General features: G+C 40.3%; 1 protein-coding gene across 2 annotated transcripts in view; it reads right to left on the bottom strand.

The window, feature by feature from the left end:
* crhr1 (corticotropin releasing hormone receptor 1) overlaps window positions 1–17,579 on the bottom strand; it is a 61,305-nt gene extending 43,726 nt beyond the window's left edge. The window contains exons 1-2 of one of the 2 annotated variants that reach the window (XM_072704863.1): window positions 16,482–17,579; window positions 5,903–5,990 (exon numbers count right to left, since the gene is read on the bottom strand). In XM_072704863.1, coding sequence (XP_072560964.1) covers window positions 5,903–5,990; window positions 16,482–16,502 — 109 coding nt within the window. In that variant the 5' untranslated portion in view covers window positions 16,503–17,579. The remainder of the gene's footprint in view (window positions 1–5,902; window positions 5,991–16,481) is intronic. The other variant, XM_072704862.1, reaches the window with a different exon arrangement.
* Window positions 17,580–19,943: the final 2,364 nt, after the last annotated feature.

Below are 19,943 nucleotides of genomic sequence, written 5' to 3'. Positions count from 1 at the left end.
CATCAACAACTACTACTGGAAAAAGTGAAAAAATGTAGAAAATACTGAATATCTGGGAAATATCTTGGCCTTATTTTCAAGACAAATATTCACAGAAAAATGTGTGAACCGAAAACCACATTTTCAAGATCTACATTCTGAATGTATTCCGTTTTTTAAATACATATGTAAAAATTAATGGATGGTCCCCTTTCAGACTTTCTGTGGTCTTCATCAGGCATTATGGCAAAATGGCCGAATGGTCGAAACATCTGGCATCTAACCAGTTGCAGTTGCATGCTGGGTAATCCCAGGCTTGGAGTCTGTGGTTGGTCAGCTATCTGAAAACCAGTGGCAGGTCCGGATTATTCTAAGAGGGGGACCAGGGCCACTCCGCCCACCCCCTTGGCCCCACTACCGCTAAGAACACTTGTTAACAGCACTGATGAATAGGCTGTGTGTGTTTTTTTGTTGTTTTATAAACAGGAGTATTTTGTGTCCAAAAGTGTTGCTGGGTTTGATTTCCTGTTTGTCCTGGTTGTCAGAGTTGCTTTTTAATTAGCCAATGAAACCCTTAATCTTGCAGCAACATTTAATTTTTTCTGCTTGACCACCGCTGATTTTCACAAGCTTCACTGTTGACACTGCAGCTCGGAAACATGCTCTATTAGCCAAAGAATCAGCACTGCTTAGTGAAGTATTTTGTCCCTATCTAGTATCTACTCATGAATTAAGCTAAATTAAAAGTTGAAGCTGCCAGATAAGGCCAGACAAAGTGACAATTTCAAACACTGTTAATCACATCATCTATAGAGCAGCCGATGTTTGAATATTAAATACAGATCTGGGTTTCATGAAAGGGCTTTGATTTGATATAAACTGATGTATTGAATGGCATGACTATTGGCTCCTTCTAAATACATGGGTTCCAGCTTTGGCAGTAATCCTGGGGTTTAACCCAAGCCATGTAAGACAATAGATCAGTGGTCAAGGTGATGAATAGGGAAAAAAACAATACAGTAAAATCCACTTATAACGGACTTCAAGGGACCTGGCACAGTCCATTATATCCAAAGTCCGTTACATCCAGAGTTGCTGTATGCCCAGAACACAACTACAGGACACCATTTACTCATGCCACACCCCAGCAGACACACTTGTGGTATAGATTATTATATTGTACATATAGTAATCCAACTTTACCTGACCAGATGCGTGACTGTTAATAATCCCGACTACGCATCTGCGCTGGATATCACCGGCTCGCCATACGCTGTGTAGGCGGAGCCTGCATATCCGTTATAGCCGAACAGAACTACAGCTAAAAGCTGCATGTTCTTAAAGGCGCACAGCCGGGACAAGCGGACCTTGTCCATTATAGACGATATTCCGTTATAAGCGAGTCCACTATAACGGGATTTTACTGTACAAGAGAAACCACACAATTGGATGACACATGGCCTTTAAATGGGTAGAAACAACTCTGTGACAATGAGAAGGTGATGAATCTGGGCACAGAATTTAAAGGAGATTTTCAGTACATTTCTAGTGAGAAATTATTGTCTCATTCATTTCTGCCAAGGTTTCGCGTTGACAGTTAAACTAACAGAGTTATGCATGAGCTTGCACTCGATTGAAAGCTCTCACAGGATAAGCAAAGAAAAGTGTGATCAAGGTTCAAAAGAATATTACAGAAAAGCTGTGAACATAAGAACTTGATTGATTTGGCTGCATGATGGTCCTATGCAAATATCTCCAATGTACCGACGTGATTATTACTGAGCAATAGCCTGTTTGTACATGATATTTTATGCTCTATCTCCATTTTGTAAACCCTTTTGTTCTGTGAAACACTAAGGTGAAATGCAATGGACACTTTGCGTCAAAGGAAACTGTTTCTGACGCGTCCACAGACTGATGTCACACAGTCACTTGGTATGACAATCTCCTCAAAACGGAAATGACTTCAAATGAACCTTTAATTCTTGTCTTGAGGTTTCTTGGGTTGAGCTCAGCAATCACGATGGAAAGCGGAATTCAAGCCATTTAGGTCACTCAAGGTCACTCGCTCTCTTTTATTAAAGCACTCTAGAATAGCTTTGGCTTTGTGTGTTACTGAAAATTTAATTTTAATCTCCCTCCTTTTAGTAGAATAAATCTACTTTTCTTATGAACTTTCTTAGATTTTCTTCAATGCTTCCCAGCTCTTGCATGATGCTCTCATTGCCATGCTTGACTATAGGGGTTTATTGATAGTTATGTGGCGATTCTCCAACATTCCCCTGGCTTTCAAAATGAATGAAAACTAATTGATGATTAGGAGGCTGTAAGCTGCGTCATGTGCTGTGATCTGTGACTATGTCTGATAATTGCCTCTGAAAAGCTCATCGCACAAAAAGCTCAGTGATTACACTGATAAAACATTTCCAGGTACTGTCAACACCTGATAATAGACAGTGTAAATGGCAAAGGTTTACACGGTACTTTCTGTAATATTAAAAATGAAAGTTTTATGTGACTTTTACCATGCTTTTGGGTACACGAAAGGTAAAGGGTCTTTGGAAGGTATCCACATGGTGATACAGCTACCCAAGATGTGATCATTTTATGCTACACTTTGTTAAACACACTATAACACAGGTTAAATCTAGGCTGCATCATTCATCTGCAAACTTTCAGCCCCAATTGAAGAAATTGTCTTCACTGTGCCGAGTATGGGTGTCCAATCAGGAGAAGCAGATTTTGGTCATTTAACTTCGATATTCTTCATGCTGGCAGTTACTCACTGCCAGTATGAAGGATCATGTTACTCCTTCGATTTCTGATCATTTTAGAATTTGGCGATCAGTGTTTACATACCACAGCGCACGACGACGAAATGTGTCCTCTGCATTTAACCCATATGTGACATCGTGACATAGCAGTGGGCAGCTAATTCAGGTTACAGTGTGACTGGCCCTCTTTCCCTGCTTCACCTGTTTAGGTATCGTAAGCCCTTGATGGGGAGCATGAAGGCTCAGCAGCTTAAAGAGACCAAAGCAAACGTGTCTCTGGTCTGTCAGGCCCCGCAGGCCCCCCAGTTTTCTTCATTCAATTACAAAGTTCAATTTAAACTCTACTGCAGCCAGATTCCCACAATGGCCGCCAAGGTTGCTTACTTCTCTGTCTGGGTGGAAATCCTCATACAAACTACAGCTTCAGGGCTCAACATCTCGACTTGAGGGAAAAAGCAGTCACTGGAGATGGTAGTGCGGTCCAGTTTTACTAACCAAGAAAATTGTAGGGCATGTATCTGTCCAATGGTGTGTGAGTGTGCCCTGTGATGGGTTGGCACCCCATCCTGGGTCGTTCCCTGCCTTGTGCCCTGTGATGGGTTGGCACCCCATCCTGGGTTGTTCCCTGCCTTGTGCCCTGTGATGGGTTGGCACCCCATCCTGGGTTGTTCCCTGCCTTGTGCCCTGTGATGGGTTGGCACCCCATCCTGGGTTGTTCCCTGCCTTGTGCCCTGTGATGGGTTGGCACCCCATCCTGGGTTGTTCCCTGCCTTGCACCCGTAGGCTCTGGACCCCCATGACCCGGAATAGAACAAGCGGTTAGAGAAAATGGACGGATGGATGTATATATCTATCCAATAATGCACCCAGAAATCATAGTGTGGGTGTGCTGGGAGAAAATGACGTGGGCCAGTCCCATAACAATTTACCTAGCAACAAAATCACACTACAGACTCAGCTACATATTTTTTTAATCAGTTTTTAAATGACCCTCGGCGTTACTAAAACCAAATGAACAGAGAAGGAATAATCTATTTACCGCTAAACAGTACATTTCTCTAAATGATCTCACCAGACACAATCGCTTTATTGTACTGTGATTGTTGAATGTATGGGTCTGAGTTCCTCTTGGGGGGTTGGGGGGCGGGTCCAGGACCACCCAGCCCCGACCATGCCGCCATGGTAGTATCTCTCCATCTTTCATCTTTGACCAACTTATCTGTTCAGGGTGTCACAGGTCACAAGACAGGGATAAACCCAGGATGGAGTGCAGAACCCAAAGATAAAAAATTATTGAACTGGTGATTTGGTTTCGATTTGATAGTTCAATAACAGTGTTACAGTGTTAGAAGGAAGCCACAGATATATATATATATCGCCTCAATATAAGCCGCAAATTATTAACAAAACAGATAAATTCAATTTAACCTTGAATGGTGGACTGATTGGGGCAATTAGGTAGCATGCTGAATGAAAATGAAGGTGGGATTACATTGCCATGCTTATTAATCAACATTCACCAGGACATAATACTTATAATTCCACTTAAGCCTCAAATAAATTTCACAGCTGTGTACATGATTGAGCCATTATTACACAAACCACTGCATGGAGAAATAAAACCATTGACTAATGTAAATAATTTGAACTCTTGGATGGATGTTAAACCATATATGACAGCATTTTCAGAGATATCACATGCAAAATAGCTGCCTACTTCATATCATCATGGCCAGGACTGATATTAGTCATGAATGGCCATTCAGTTATTTACATAATTTAAATTAAACTGAAAGAAACTCAAAATTTCAGTTTGAAATTTTAAACACAGTAATAAATAAATTTGAAAAAATGTACTTTTAAGACTTAATTACTTTATTAACATAAAATGTAATTTATGTTATACATAATCAGAGCTCAATATAGTATATCAACTGATCGAGGTATATTTAAAATTTCTTAACCCTAAAGATACAACATTGGGTTACAGCCAAAAATATCCACCCAATCAAGGCCAATTTAGTCAAAGTTAGTGGCAAGTCATCTAAATGTTATACTATGTATGTCCCCTGATTGTATAATATTATGGAAATTACACTATACTCAAATATTTTGACATTTTACGTTCGCTGGGATGACATGTAAAATAATGGAATAACAAATTAATTCAAGAAACGGTCACTACAATTGTCCAATAAAATAAAACACCTTCAAGCAAAACTAAATAGATGTTTCAGTGCCAAGATATCTCTCTATTGATCTTCTCATTTAAATAAGTACTCATATACAGCCCCTAATGAATGAAGGGTGAGTGAACTTTATAGAACTCAATGAGATCAAAGCAGGCTCATTTGTAGCATCCCACAGGTACTGTACAGTACTTGGCACGCTTCCATCGTTCCATGTTGCCGTACTTTTCTTGTATTCCCGATATGTTATGGTATTTGAAGCCGATCGTTTCTTTTATTTAGTTTCATACTGGCCAGATCAGTATTAAAACTCAATGTACTCCTTCAATGCATTTGTTAGACCAAATGAAACGTTTCCATTGATGTTGTCAACAACTCAGTAGATTAAGATGAGAATAATAAGGGTCATACTACAGTAGATGTTAAGGTTTTGGCTTTGATTTTAGGTACAATAGTAATGAAGTTGTTACAAATCTGAAGTGTGTTTGGTTACAGATACGGCAGCACAGATCACAGGGACCAAACCATGTTTATTTTGGTCTGCTCAGTGGGAACAGCTTATCTACATATGATGTTTCGCTTTACTTTGCTTTGATCAAAGAGGTAGTCCTTAATCAGTTTTCATTTCCCACGCTCCCCTTAGTGATATGTGAAGTTACTCTCAAAATCAACATGCTGTGATGTCGGAGTATAACGACTCAGTCCCAGCTTTTACACAACATACCAGGCTATGATTTATTTATGTCCCCCCCCCCCCAGGAAAAGCTCACATATTTAACATCCTTCATAAAATCCAACGTGACTGAACGATAAACATAATCAGAGTCATGAAGGGTCAACCATAGAAATTCACAGGAGTTGTTCCACTTCATTTGCAGTTGCTGTTTCGTTCTTACCCCTGAGCGCCAGCACACAGGGAAGCCAGACTCACACGAAGGTTCGAGAAGCAGGCTCTCTTACCTGTGATGTTTCCGGAGAAGAGGAGCAAAGCTTCACAGGTAATGTCTGCTTCGGCTCCAAATACTGTGGTCATCAAGATCGACAATACCTGGGCAAATCAAGGTTGAAACCAATAAGACAAAAAATAAGCAATATAGCAATTCATCGTTCTGCCATACTGTCCTTTTCCGACCTGTTTGGATGGAGGAGGTGGGAACTTCTTATATTAATTTATTTCCATAAAAATTATAGGTATCGCTTTACAATAAGGCTTCCTTTTTCCAGTTTAGTAACTCATGAATAAAAAGAAAACTGTTATAACTTGTTCATAATCGTTTAATAATGATTATAATACTACAACCTAATTAATAACCTGATTATAAATCATTCAGAAAACATTTATAAGGGTAGTCTTATTGTAAAGTGATGCAAGATTACATACAGCTCTGGAAAAAATGAAGAGACCACTCTTTATATTTTTTTAACTGCATTTTTAAATCCTGGTTTAATCCTGGTTCTGCTGGCAGAGGCTACACTGCGCGTCTGGCTGCTTCCAGGCTCAAAGTTACTAAGACAGCAGCACACAAGAACAAGGCGAAGCTGGAGACACTGGGAACGACCAGGAACCAGCCAGGTAGAGGGAGAAAGCGACGTCCTAATGCCAGAGATGATTGTTAACTTCCAACAGTTTTTCATGAATTGGAGGATGACCTCAAGTGACCATCATAAAGAATGGGAAACATTAAGTGCAGGTGTGAAGTGCACTGCTAGGACAGTTCATATCAGGCTAGAAGCAGGACTGAAGAACCATAAAGGAAGGAAGAAACCCTTCAGTGAGAAGCAGGGAAGAGCCAGGCTGCAGTTTGCAATATATATATATATATATATATATATATATATATATTATTCACAGATACACACCCATAAAAATGGGGAATGAGGGAAACAAAAAATTGTGCTGTGGTCTCTTAATTTTTTCCAGAGCTGTTTAAAAAAACAATATGAGAAATAATCCAATAAATCAAAAGCCATATATGGAACTAATTATTTATTCAAACAAAAAAGAACCAAGATAACCAGGTGGTCAAAAATAGGGTTGGGCAAGGGGCAAGTATTCAGGTTTGTTCAGGACAGCGGGATTTGAGCTAAAATTTTTACACTCCACAAATAGACAAGGGTGTTAGTCTTAAAGCCTTCCCCAAATGTTCTCATGCAAATTGTTCCAAACTCAGTTTGCAACCCACATTTTGGAATGGCTTTCAGGTGGAAAAATATATATAAATAAAGAAAAATGGGTCATTCAAAAACAAGGAACAGAAACAGTTCTAAAATTTCTTCACATATCATGTTAAACTTCATAAGCATGCTATGATGTACCCAAATGTACTTGACAAGGAAGGACGTCTTACATATATGTCTACAAAAAAAAAAATCAGGTTTTGTCATCTCTGAAGATTCATTCATGATTTTTTGATATTTACTATTTGGCCAAGGCAAAACAGACAAACATACAAACAAACACTGAGTAACAGTTGTGGATCCAAATGAAAAGAAGAGAAAGCTGATTGTTGTTTTGATTCACTAAGTAACTATAAATAACAATGCTAACTTAACCACTGCATGTGGGTTTTAAGCAACAGTATATCTGTCTCTGGCTGTTTGCAAGACCCGACTCATTTTGTTTTGCTTGTTTGTCTTTGTCACGGTAAACACTTTCCACTACAGGTAAGACACATCGCGAGCTGCCACCAGTGTGACAGCACAGATGACAGCATGTCATCAGTGTTGCTGATGCGACAACAAATCATTATATATATAAACACTTAAGTCAGTTATTTGTTTATGGTCTGAAACATCATGTTATCTGCAGAGCAGGAAACAGCAAGACAGGAAATAAAAGGCTTCACTTGAATTTCAACCGTAATTTTCCATTTTAAAGCATTTTTCCCCCTGCAGGTATTTCACAATGATCCCAAGAGTTCCCCAGTATTCTTCAGTATTTAGAAATAAATCCACAGAACAATCGGTACCTGGGTGTAATTTGTTTTGTCTTTATTATAGTGATGCAATGATTTCTTTCAGAACAGAAGATACTTCAAACAAATTTGCCATTTTAATTCAGCTCTGTATTATCAGCGTTTGTTCTTTCCTGAAATTTCTTGTTCTAGAAAGTGGACGTCACCTGCTATTTGACTTTTTTTGTTAATTGCTGGGTTAATTGTTGACAGAGCAACACCTGGGGACTCAATAGAAAAGAGGACTGTATCGGGGATGAGGAAGAATGCTTGCCTGTTTCAAATCTTAATTACGCCGCTAAGTGGTATTTCTCTTCATGCCAGTTTGCTTCATTGTGTTTATCAGTTGGTGATGGTTACAGTAAACGCAGACTTTGCTACATCAGATGTAACAGGTGGTGCAGTGGGGAACACTGTTGCCTCACACCTCTAGGACTGGGGGGGGGGGGTCATATTTCTGCTCTTGTTTGTCTATTTGCCCTGCATTGTAGTGGTAGCCCATTAAAGGCGTACCACTTTCATTTTACCTTAACCCGCATATCCCTTGGTGCCAGACCCAGGTGTCTTGCTTGTTCCTGAGGACACCTCATCGCTGGCTAAGCCGCCCCCCCCCCCCAAACTGAACGCCAGTGCCAGACTCATCTCCGCTCGGCAAATTGTACCACCAGCAATCTGCGGATTATTGACGTTCCATCATTTTTAATTCTCTCTCCTTTATTGAGCGGTTCAGTTGGGGGACCCCCTAGCCATGTCAGCATAGCCCCCTCCCCAGAGAAGTTAATCCGCCCCTCCTCTCTGCATTCGCTGGCCTTTTTTCATATTGAGACTACCCTACAGGGTAGGGGGAAAAAAAGCTGACCTTGGTTTTTGTGGCCAACACATATGTGAATTAAATTAGGGGGGGTGCCAGAGAGGATTCGATGTGATATTCTCACAAGCTTGACTCTCTCCCACAAAGGGCCCGTATACAAAATATAGAAGATATCAAAGCTCAGATATATAAATATACATATATAAAGGAAAAAAAACTTCCCATGCTAAACCCACGAAGAGGAAGTTTGGGCCACAAAAATATCATTAGGAGCCACAGGTTCTCTTTCCCGCACGGTTGGACTTCCTCTAGCCTGGATTAATGCAGCTCAGGAGCGCATTGGTGTGTCGCACGTGGCTCAAGCACAAAACAGCCACTATTGCAATATTGGCACAGACACGTTAAAGACAGCCACCATCTGTATTATGACTTTTCATCAAGTCTGACAAATTTCAACAAATTTTCTTTCAAAGTCATTCAGGGAAAAAATAGTTTTATCCATGCATCAAACAATTAAAATTTGCCTTATGTCGTCTTACATAAATAAGAATATATTAAAACTGGACAAAAATTAAGTGTGCAGCTTTTATTGCCAACGTTTGAATTTCCTGCGATGCCTGTGAATGCTAAAGATCGGGCGTTTGAGAAGGGGAGCGAGGAGGAGGAGAAAGGTGCTTCTTCCTTTCCTGATGGGCTTATCCCTCGTTCTTCGAATCCATGGTCTTTACCGTGCTTCTAAAGAGGAAGCAGAGATGCATGCAAAGAAATCTACTATCTCTCGAAACGTCATTATTGTTCTCCAAGGGCACCGCCGGGAGTGGGTCGCTACTCGCCAGTACCCAGTTCTGGTACTCTTCAGAATACTCGGAACCTTTCTTGCATACCATCACCTCTCACAATCTGCTGGAAGTGAATAACAAGCAGAACACTGACGCCTGTTTTCCCAACTTCCAACACTGCCCAAGGGCACTATTAAGGTTTGACAAATCACACCGTAATCAGCTCACTGCAGGACAGCGGGGAGACTCAAGGCTTTAAACAGCGACTACCATGTCTAAGTAATGCTCTCTACACATTCTTCAGTTTTTCCTCTGCATCCAGGGACTAGGAAACAGGGCGAGAGAGGAGACCATCGATGGGCCCCACTTCCACCTACCAGTATGAAAATCAACCAATATGCCTCCTGAACTGGTTTCATTCAGGTAGACCATCACTGCAGGGACATGGGAACTAGGAGATACTGGGGAGACGCGTAACCGCACAATTTGGATTTAAATTACTGTGTTGTGTCCCCCCACAAATATCACACTCTCTTCTACGCTGGTGCATCGTTGAATGTTTCAGCTGTGCTATGGGGAGTAATCCCCATGGTGATCTTTGGGGGGGTGGGTAAAGATCTGGACTGGTTAATGTCACCTTAATGTCAGCCTAATGCACTGCGACATTTATAGGACTGGGGTAAATACCATAATTTTAAAGCCCTTATTACTCTGTGACAGATGTGCTATGAAAGCAGACCTCATGGGCTGGTAAGTAATCGCTTTTCATGGGGGGGGGGGGGGCTGTTATCTAAAGTGAATGCTCTAGTGTGTTAATCCTCCGCACCGCACCAAGAATTTACAAAAAAAAGCCAAGAGCATACAACCGTAGGGAATAAATGATGGTTAAATGTGTAAAAATATCACTCCAATTCATCTCTGGCTCCATTTTCACGCTGTAACAAAAATTCTAATTTGAGACTGTCGTATCAACGTTTGTCTGTTTTAACGAGAATTATATATTTTTTTATTGGTTTGAACTGTGAAGGATGAGGCACAGGAGCTCGTCTGCTTTTTCATATTTCTAGAGAAAAATGATCTGAGAGAAATGTAGAATATTCCAGAAAAAAAAATAATAATTACAGCATAACTATAGTGACAAATGACTAGGGTCATAGGACATGTATTTTACATTACGTAACTCTCAAGATGAGAAAAACTTCACTTTTTTCACACTTGGAGGCTGATTTCGGTTGATACATAGCACCAGGTAAACATCTAGACACAACTGCTTTCAATGCATACTCATGTTATAGCAAAAGGCCTCAAGGCAGTCAAGTAATATATATCTAATATTCCAACGACCAACATCTCAGAATTTTCTCAAATTGTAGATTCTCCAAGATAGCCCCCTTTTCCCTTGAGGACAGCATTGCAGACTCTTGGCAGTCTTTCAGCCAGCTGCTTCTCCAACAGTCCTGAAGGAGTTTCCACAACTTCTGAGCACAAGTTGGCCACCTTGCTCTTACTCTTCGATCCGACTCATCCCAAAGCTCTGTAGGGTTTATGTTGTGGGATTTGGGGGGGGGGGGGGGGGGGGGGACTCATCTGTCGCAGCACTCCATTGCCTCCCTTCTCCACAGGATAATATTCACTGCATAACCCAAAGATGGGCTTGGGGTCATTATCTAGTTGGAAACAAATGATTTTCAGCAGGTCTGTCCAGGCTTAGACTGTGTTTCTGGCCATGCTACTCCAATAGAGAACCACGTCCTGTTCCCTCATGTCAGGTGAAGTACATGAGGAAGACAGCACATAAAAAAAACAATCCTTCCATTACTACCGTCAGTGTTTATAGCTATGAATGTTTACTGCTAACTTTAATTTTTGAAGAGCAAGCAAGTGTTAACCAGGTGCCCAATAAAATGTATTCTCAACCCAGTGTGGTGTGCATGACCATGTTCTAAATGCCATTAAGATGATGGTCCTCTTAACTTCACTGGAGGCAAAGGCTGAGTAAATGTAAGATGTGCTGGGATTAGTGATGTTTCTTATATCAAAATGAAAGGTGGACACCAGCCCTCACTGAGGAACAGAACAAAAACATGTAGATTTACTCCTTGAAGAAAAAAACTGAGTTGACAACCACAACATAACATTTCAAGAGACATAAAACAATGGTACACATGACCAAGCCGTATCTAGGCCATGGCGAATCATATCTACAGTGTCCTGAGCAGAACCTTCAATTAATTCTGAAGTACTTTCTTCTGCAATCTAGCATTAATTGATTCCAAACCCCTTCTCAAGACTTGTACAATGTAAGAAACTTGGGTTCCATCATCTTCGTCTTCTTGTTCACCTTCACGTGGTGTTTTATTTCCTCTACTAAACTGACAACAAATGACTGCACTGCTCTCCTCTCCAACACCAACACAAATGTAAGTTAATGCATCAAAGCCTGATATTCCCCAAATACCCTTTGCTCCAGTTCGGGACTGAGAGCTTATCCTATAAAGTGATTTAGTCACCTAAGCTTTGAACTGCCAGAGACAACTCACAAATTCAAAAGAAGGACTTGGATTTGGACAAGTAAATAATGGAAAACAGCAGTGACAACGATGACAATAATGTATTCAACTGGTACCGACAGATTTTTTCTCATTGTGCCAAAAATGAAACACCTATTCATTCACCTACCTCCGGTTTTTGGAGGAACACGTAGAGTACTGCTGTGTGGTATTGATTACAAGTAGAAGTGACACAGGTTGGGTTTGTCAATACTTTTATAAAAACTCTTTGATCCTTGTTCAGCCACGATGACGGTAATGAATTACGATGTGCCTTTGATACTTTCTGCTCTTACTACATAATTAAAGCGTAATCCCTTTGTATCGTTCAGCAGAGTCGTTTATTCTTGGCTCCTTAAAAGATGTTCTCAAGGTGTCACATTGAAGGATAAATGTGATTATGTTCAGTTCAGTCTGGATTTTTATTCGGGATTCTTAAGTGTGATGAGAATACGAGTTTAATTCAGCACCCAGGCTGAACTGTTGCTGACGTTCGCCACCGTGATGGAAGCAGCGTTTTGGAAATCGTTCGAATTACGCATTTGGTGTGAAGGCCGCAAAACGAACTGGGCTGAAGGACAATACTTTTGAACATAGTTATGTAACTAATCACCTTCTTCTGTGTGCAGTCTATAGACTGACGTTTATTGAAGGCCTTTCGACCTTGTTGGCGAATGCTTGCTGCTAAGCAGGCAAGGTCATATAGCGCAAGAGATAAATAACTTAAGGAGAATCCAACTGCTGCCGAAAATGGTATCAAATTTCCACCAGTGTTTTTGTTGTAGTAATTTGCTCACTGTTCTCACATTATAATTAAAAAATAATAAAATGGTGCAAGCAGCATATACAGTGAAATTCAGTGTATGTCCTGAGACTTGCATTTCATCTCATTTGCGCCCCTGCCTTGTACCCTAACTTACTGGGATAGGCTCAAGGTCCCCAGTCGACGTCAATCAGGGGTACATTTCCCAAAAATCTCCCATTAGCCAAATTACATAGTTGGACCCATTTAGCTGCACGGTTCTAACTATGCAAGCTGCTAACATAGCAGCAAACGCACCCCAGGATGCGTAATTGGACGCTGGATTATGTGCAGTAATATACACAAGAAACACACTAACTGAATGTAATTAAGCATGATTTTCTGTTAGTTACATTGCTTAATGTCGCTCCAATAAAAAAAAAAAACAATTTGTGAAGAAACAGTTAATTTAAGGTCGGATCTGATATCTAGCTATTGTGTATCCTTTTCTCTTTGAAATGGCACAAAAGGTAACTGAATCTTCTGCTTGGGTGGGTATCTGAGCAGAAGTAACAGCAGGAAACAAACTGTGTCTCTCTGTGGGACTGTTAATGTCTGCAGAACACATATTCAATTTTCCCTTTAATTGTATTCATTTGGGGGGCGGGGGGTTAGTGGCTTAGAAGGAAATGTGTGTCAACATCTGTCCTGTTCATTCTCAGGATCACAGAATCAAATAAACTGAAGAAATTCACTGGAGTCACTTAACTGCATAGCCAACTGATCCAAAAAGACAGATAAAGAGTCATTTTTGAGACTTGAAACTATCATATTGGGTGTAAAAGAACGATTTACAGCTGAACTGTCCAAAGTAAATCAAAGCAATACAGTACAATACAGTTCATATCCTGACCATGATGATGTCATATGTCACATAGTAGATTAGTGCTGAAAGGCTTAGATTTAAACCAAAGAAACGTAAAGCCTGACCATAACTAAATGGCCTGGAAACAGACACACTGAGTATTAAGTGACTGCAGCACAGCTCACGGCGTCGGTGCATCGCAGACACTGCAACACAGCAAAGCACAGATGGGATATAAGAGCAGGATGCTCGTCTCCATGGGAGCAACCCAATAAATTAGGCATGGTCTGCCTCTCCCCGACACCATGTCCCTAATGCTGCATGTGCCGCATGGGAAAGCCGACCAATGAGATGGCAGACCGTACCATTAATGCGAGATGTAGGGGTGGAAAGAGTGTCCCATCTCCTGTATACCCCTCCACTACTGATTTCTCAACTTGCACTTTAATTACCATAAATTGATTCGGTGGGTGAGAGTAACATTATAAATGTCTCAGTTTCTTTAGTATGGATTACTTCTCTCTCAAGGGGAAATTGTTCTTCACAATATATTTATCAGTCATATGGTTACAATGTGGCTAAATTTTAATGGTTTGCTAATGAAGTCGTGGTAAAACCTTACTAGTTATAGCAAATTATTTAAAAGAAACAGCATTACAGCTTTGTTTTCTTTTACTGTTTATGCACAATCCCTGTTGGAAAATTTCGAAAGGCTTTGAAGTCTTGCAGCAATTTAGAAGGCAAGCACAACTTTTATAAAATTCTCCTTTGATTGCATAAGACAAGGATCTGAGGATAACCCTATTATTGTGATTCTAAGAAGTCGGAACGCTCATTACCCATTTCAGGGGCCTGGGTGTATTTGCCTGTGTTGTTTCAGTTTCAGTTCGATTCAGTATTCTTTGGGTATGGCCTTACAGGATTCCCCCCCGTTTCTTTTTTTTTTTTTTTTTTTTTTTTTTAACGGCCACATAACAGCAGAGACATGAAAAGGAGCTCTGCCGAGTGAGAGGCTGCCCCCCCGTCACGACACTACGTCTCCAAGGGATGCTGGCATAAGCCATAACATTAGTGCACCGTGACACAATATAAATGACCCTCATAGAGGCTTAATGCATTATTAGGAAACAAGTGAAACTAAGTAACTATTTGCATCATAATATATTCATGTAGACCAGGGGCCACCAACCTTTTTGAAACTGAGCTACTTCACAGGTATTGAGCCATGCGAAGGGCTACCAGTTTGAAACTGACCGTGTTGGTGACCCCTGGTGTAGAACTTCTTGGGTTGTTTTACCTGACAGTAATATACACCATATATGAGTAAAACTATTTATCTTATAACAACATAAACCATTTAATCATACAACTAAGGTACACATGATCATTGTACACATTAATTTGTTCTTGCTACACAATTTCTTCTTCTGCATCTCCAATGGTTTTTCAGTCACAGCCCTGCATCGGTGAAGGCTCTCAGGGCCGGAGCAGATTGTGTTTGGCACCTTTGAGGTCTTAGAAAGTACCTGCTAACATCCCAGCCTATTTAGGGGTATTAAAAGTAAAAATACTCCATGCATGATCATCTTCTAATCCGTGCATGGATACTACCAGCTAAGCGGAACTACTCCACAGTTAGCACGTGCAAGCGGAGCCAATCCCGGAAGCAACGTACGGGCACAGAGCAGGGAATAATCTAACGATAGGTGTCAACCCACCACAGCCATGATTAAATTTTATAGCGAGTCACCAAAAAGAAATGGAAATATCAAACAGATGGAGCCGTGATAACGTGCATAAGGTTTGCTGCAGCGTGAAAAATCGATTTACTTGATTTAGTGTCTTTGAGTACAGTTATAATTTGACTAGAGCATAGATTTGTTTCTGACATTTAAAGGAAGTCTTATCAAAACTTATATTGACGTTGTACGGCATGGTTCGTAAAAAGCCATTGTGAAGAAAAACCCACTAGCCAGACTGCTAATTAGCAGGTCTACAGGTGCGCGTGAAAATCTTTTAGTGGATGTAAGCACTTTGAATGTTTCCACATCTCTTCACATGTTCACGGTTAATTAGTCCCTCTTGGCTTAATTTGCCACGAGTTATCAGTCTGGCTTTATTTTTTACCGCAAATAACATTATCACTGATTAGAATATGCGCCCGGTAATAATATTGTAACACCTACATAATTTGGGAATCCAGCAACAGATAGACCAATGACAAAAAAAAAAAAAATGTAATATTGTTGTCAGATTGCTTATTCATAGTTCTGTTAAATTTACGTAATCGTTCATCAATTAATATACAGTTTCCATTATAAATAATTTGGTAATAAGATCTAAGCGGTACGGAGTTTTAATTATATAGAAGACAAATCTTCACAAAAACTGAAGTCAAGAAATACTGAATTAATGCATGACGTTAACGTTCTTTTTTCTCCAACATTCTACGAGATAATGAAACTGACACTGTTACCCCCCCCCCTAAAAAATAAAATAAAAAATGCTACAAAAATCTAAAATATTTCAATTTTGTCTTGCACTGGGACATAGCAAACTATGGATCTCCATGGCGATTCTCATGCTGGACAAGTATTAATTAATTAAATAGCCGGCGTTTTTTTGCATCAACTGCAGCGCAAAAAAATGTGAAAAATACATTAAAACTTCCAATTACTATCTTTGAGTCCCAATGGATTACTACTTGATTAATGACTATTTTATGAGAATTTCATTTTACATAGCCTACATTGTACAGGGGAAATCTGATCTGTACCGCTGTACCTGTCAATCGGAAACAGATATTCCAGTTGAACATAGTTTTCATTGAGGTTCTCACCTGCAGACCGATCCTGTGCATTTTCCCGAACCTTTATATGTAGATATAGATCAAATGATTTGGCCCTCTTTTCTCTTTCGGCTGTCGCCTTGGGGTTTATTTAGACTGGGAAGATGTTTCGTCCCTTCGGCGAGATGAGGCAGATGAACCGTAGGCTATAGCACTTTTTAAAAAAAAAAAACTTTCTATCACAACGTTTCTTTAAGTACGAGGTCCGTCGTCTGTCATCGATGAGAATATCGTCCAGCTTTAAGTCATTATTGCTCAAACAGGCGTTATTTTTTCACATGATAACGTTACATGGCTTTTCTAAATTGCCAGGAGCAATGAAGTACATCCAGGCGCACATACGTGTATACGTGTAACATACCATAAGTGGTATGAATCAATGCTGCAAGGAAACGCTCCTTTCTTCTCACGTGTGCTCTTCTGCTTTGGAGCAATAAACAAAATATACATCCAAGTTGAGCAAAAACTACATCGGTCCGGTCCCAAGCCCTCCTGATAGAATGTAGAATGTTGTTCGGGGCATATGGATGTGCCAGTAGATTCTGTATGACCACCCCTCCTCCGAATAGTTAAAAAAAATTGTCAAAGGAGCGCGGAAAAAAGGAGAAGTACTTTGCCCCGCGGCTTATGTTGACCCACTTTAAAGTATTTCTTTACCGATTTCTCTCTCTGCTTGCGAAAACGACGCCTTATACATGATCCTGTCACTGTGTCGTAGGCTGGTATCAGTGAGCGCGGCGACAATGCGTAGCCACTGTGACAGTGTCCCCGTCGCGTAATGTGACAAAAGACAGGCCAATTAAATAAAATACTTCTGCACATCTATACTCCAGGACAGGCATTGACAGACCCGTGTCCTTCATGCGAGTCGCTTTAGTGCTTTAACTGAAGTCCTGCTCCTTACGCCCCGCACATTCAGCCCTGCCTGTAATCTCAGGCACTTCAACTAAGCTTTACATAGATTCGTCTCACTATAAGCGAGGAGGCAGGTTTGGCTCCCCTTTCTTGTGGTCATCGTTTCGAAAAGACACCGTCTTCTGAGGTAAATATTTTAATCAACACACCCGCGTATTTACTTAGTAAACATGACAGCCGCAGCTGATTGTCACACTTTTCGGGTAAAGTCGTTTTAAGACTTCAGATGTTACGGGCATATAAAACAAGAGCATCACTCGTTCAATCACGTAATCATCAACGCCAAACGAACTCAGTTAATGTTTCCATAATTTACTCGGAAATGAGTAAATGGGTGATTAAAGTCACGTTATGAACTTCGCACAAGGATCCTCGTCGGTGGGCGTTGAAATGCGATTACAGCATCCTGTCAGAAGTACTCAATCAAAATAATATGCATAACCATCCCCTGTGTTCGTGTTTCTGGTTGTGTAGGTGTTCCGCTATGAGTACCTTTGTAATGTCAGAGTCAGTTTCATACAGTGTCTGGCACAATGCAGGCACACATTTGCAATTTAGGCATTATACAACCAAAGCTCCAAATCTACTGATTTCCCGGCACTGCACACCGGGTAAAATCAGCTGTCAGAGGCTCGGATTCATACCCCCTCTTTCTCCTTTTCTGTACATTCACCGGACTCCTGTTTTTTATTTTCGAACAGCTTTTTCTTTGACTTCCTTTCTGCAACCAGTATTCTGCTGACACATGCATCTGTTAAACCACTATATATACACACCAACTCTCTCTTCTGACATACAGCAAAAGGTGCACTCGTTTCTATATGATCCATGCGTGAAATTTAATCCCAACATCACCGTGAGACACCCAGAGGTTTTAATGTCAGTCTGCGACAATACAATGAGCTTTTTTTTGCACATATATCAAGTAATAAATAGTTTTGAATTGGATGTATATCATGTTAATATGACAATATTGCATAGAAAAGTAAATAAACCTTCTTAAATTTTTATATTCTTAAAAAATGTATCTCACATTACCTGAAAATAACAGTGGGCCACTTCCGCTAACCAGTGTTGTAGTTCAACCAGTATTTTCATCCCATCACAAATACAGTTATATTATAGCTGTTTACATTCTTACTTTATGTTGGCTTATCAGTCTTATCAAATGCATTTAAGTAACGCATCAGCAGTCTTACCATGCATTGACTGTGACCAGGCAGTCCTACCCCTTTACATTTCTTATTGTAACAGGTATGGCATGGGGAAGGGAAGGAGTGACTATCCATATCCAACAGAAGACGTTAACAAAAAGGCATTAGAACAAAACAGATTTAAGCAGAAGGAGAAACATAGGAAAACTGCACACACTAATAGGGAATAACTATCTTGACTAGAATCTACAAACAGGAAACTACATTGGGAGACAGCGACAATGATCCAACAAAGGAGAGAACAAAAGCAGACACTTAAATACCAAATTAACAGGACATGACGCTGGACAGGTGGAACCCATAACACAATTAACCTATAACAAGGACACAGGGCAACAAGGAACAGGTGGGGTGGATTACAATTATACAGCACTAGGAACAACACTGATGACTGAATACAATAGGAAAGGCTAGGAACTAAAGAACAAGCAGCACAAAATAAAACAGGTCACAAGCAGGGTAAATAAAAACAGTAATTAAAGGTAAGGCAGGCTACAGGCCAGCTTTGAACCCCTGCCAGGAGGGATGATAACATAAGAGACAATCACTCAGCTTATTGAGCTACATAGGACTACAGGACAAAAGGAACAGGATGGTCGGTGACACATGCTGACCAAACAGGAACAAAGCACACTGAGGGAAACACACTAGGGATTAAGGGCTACAGGACAAAGGGAACAGGATGGTCGGCGACACATGCTGACCAAACAGGAACAAAGCACACTGAGGGAAACACACTAGGGATTAAGGGCTACAGGACAAAGGGAACAGGATGGTCGGCGACACATGCTGACCAAACAGGAACAAAGCACACTGAGGGAAACACACTAGGGATTAAGGGCTACAGGACAAAGGGAACAGGATGGTCGGCGACACATGCTGACCAAACAGGAACAAAGCACACTGAGGGTGCATAGATGTTCCTCTGGTCAGTTTGAAGCCAACAGTTATGAAACTGAATAGAATTTTTAGAATATAATTTTTTTTATTACTACTGGAAAGCAGGATAAATAACATGATAATTTATAGTTTTCTTGACATTTTTCCTCCTTCTCTATGTTATTGTCTCCTTTGTGTGTTGTATATGCACACATAAAAGCATACACACACACAGGTAGATGGACATTAATAAATAATAACAATAAATAATAAATGACAAGAAACGGTGACAGTTCAAGGATTTTCAACATAGCATCAAACAGTGTCCCAATATTCTCATTATGTCTCACTTATACACACAGATCAACACACACACACATTCAAATGCAGAGGATAAATGCATTTGGTTGAACCGAGATCATCCTTTTTTGTGCATGTGTAAGAT

This window comes from Paramormyrops kingsleyae, chromosome 22 (assembly GCF_048594095.1).
Source record: "Paramormyrops kingsleyae isolate MSU_618 chromosome 22, PKINGS_0.4, whole genome shotgun sequence".
In the NCBI taxonomy this organism is placed as follows: domain Eukaryota; kingdom Metazoa; phylum Chordata; class Actinopteri; order Osteoglossiformes; family Mormyridae; genus Paramormyrops; species Paramormyrops kingsleyae.
The sequence above is the reverse complement of the archived record's forward strand: the minus strand, read 5'-3'. Positions and strand labels throughout refer to the sequence as shown.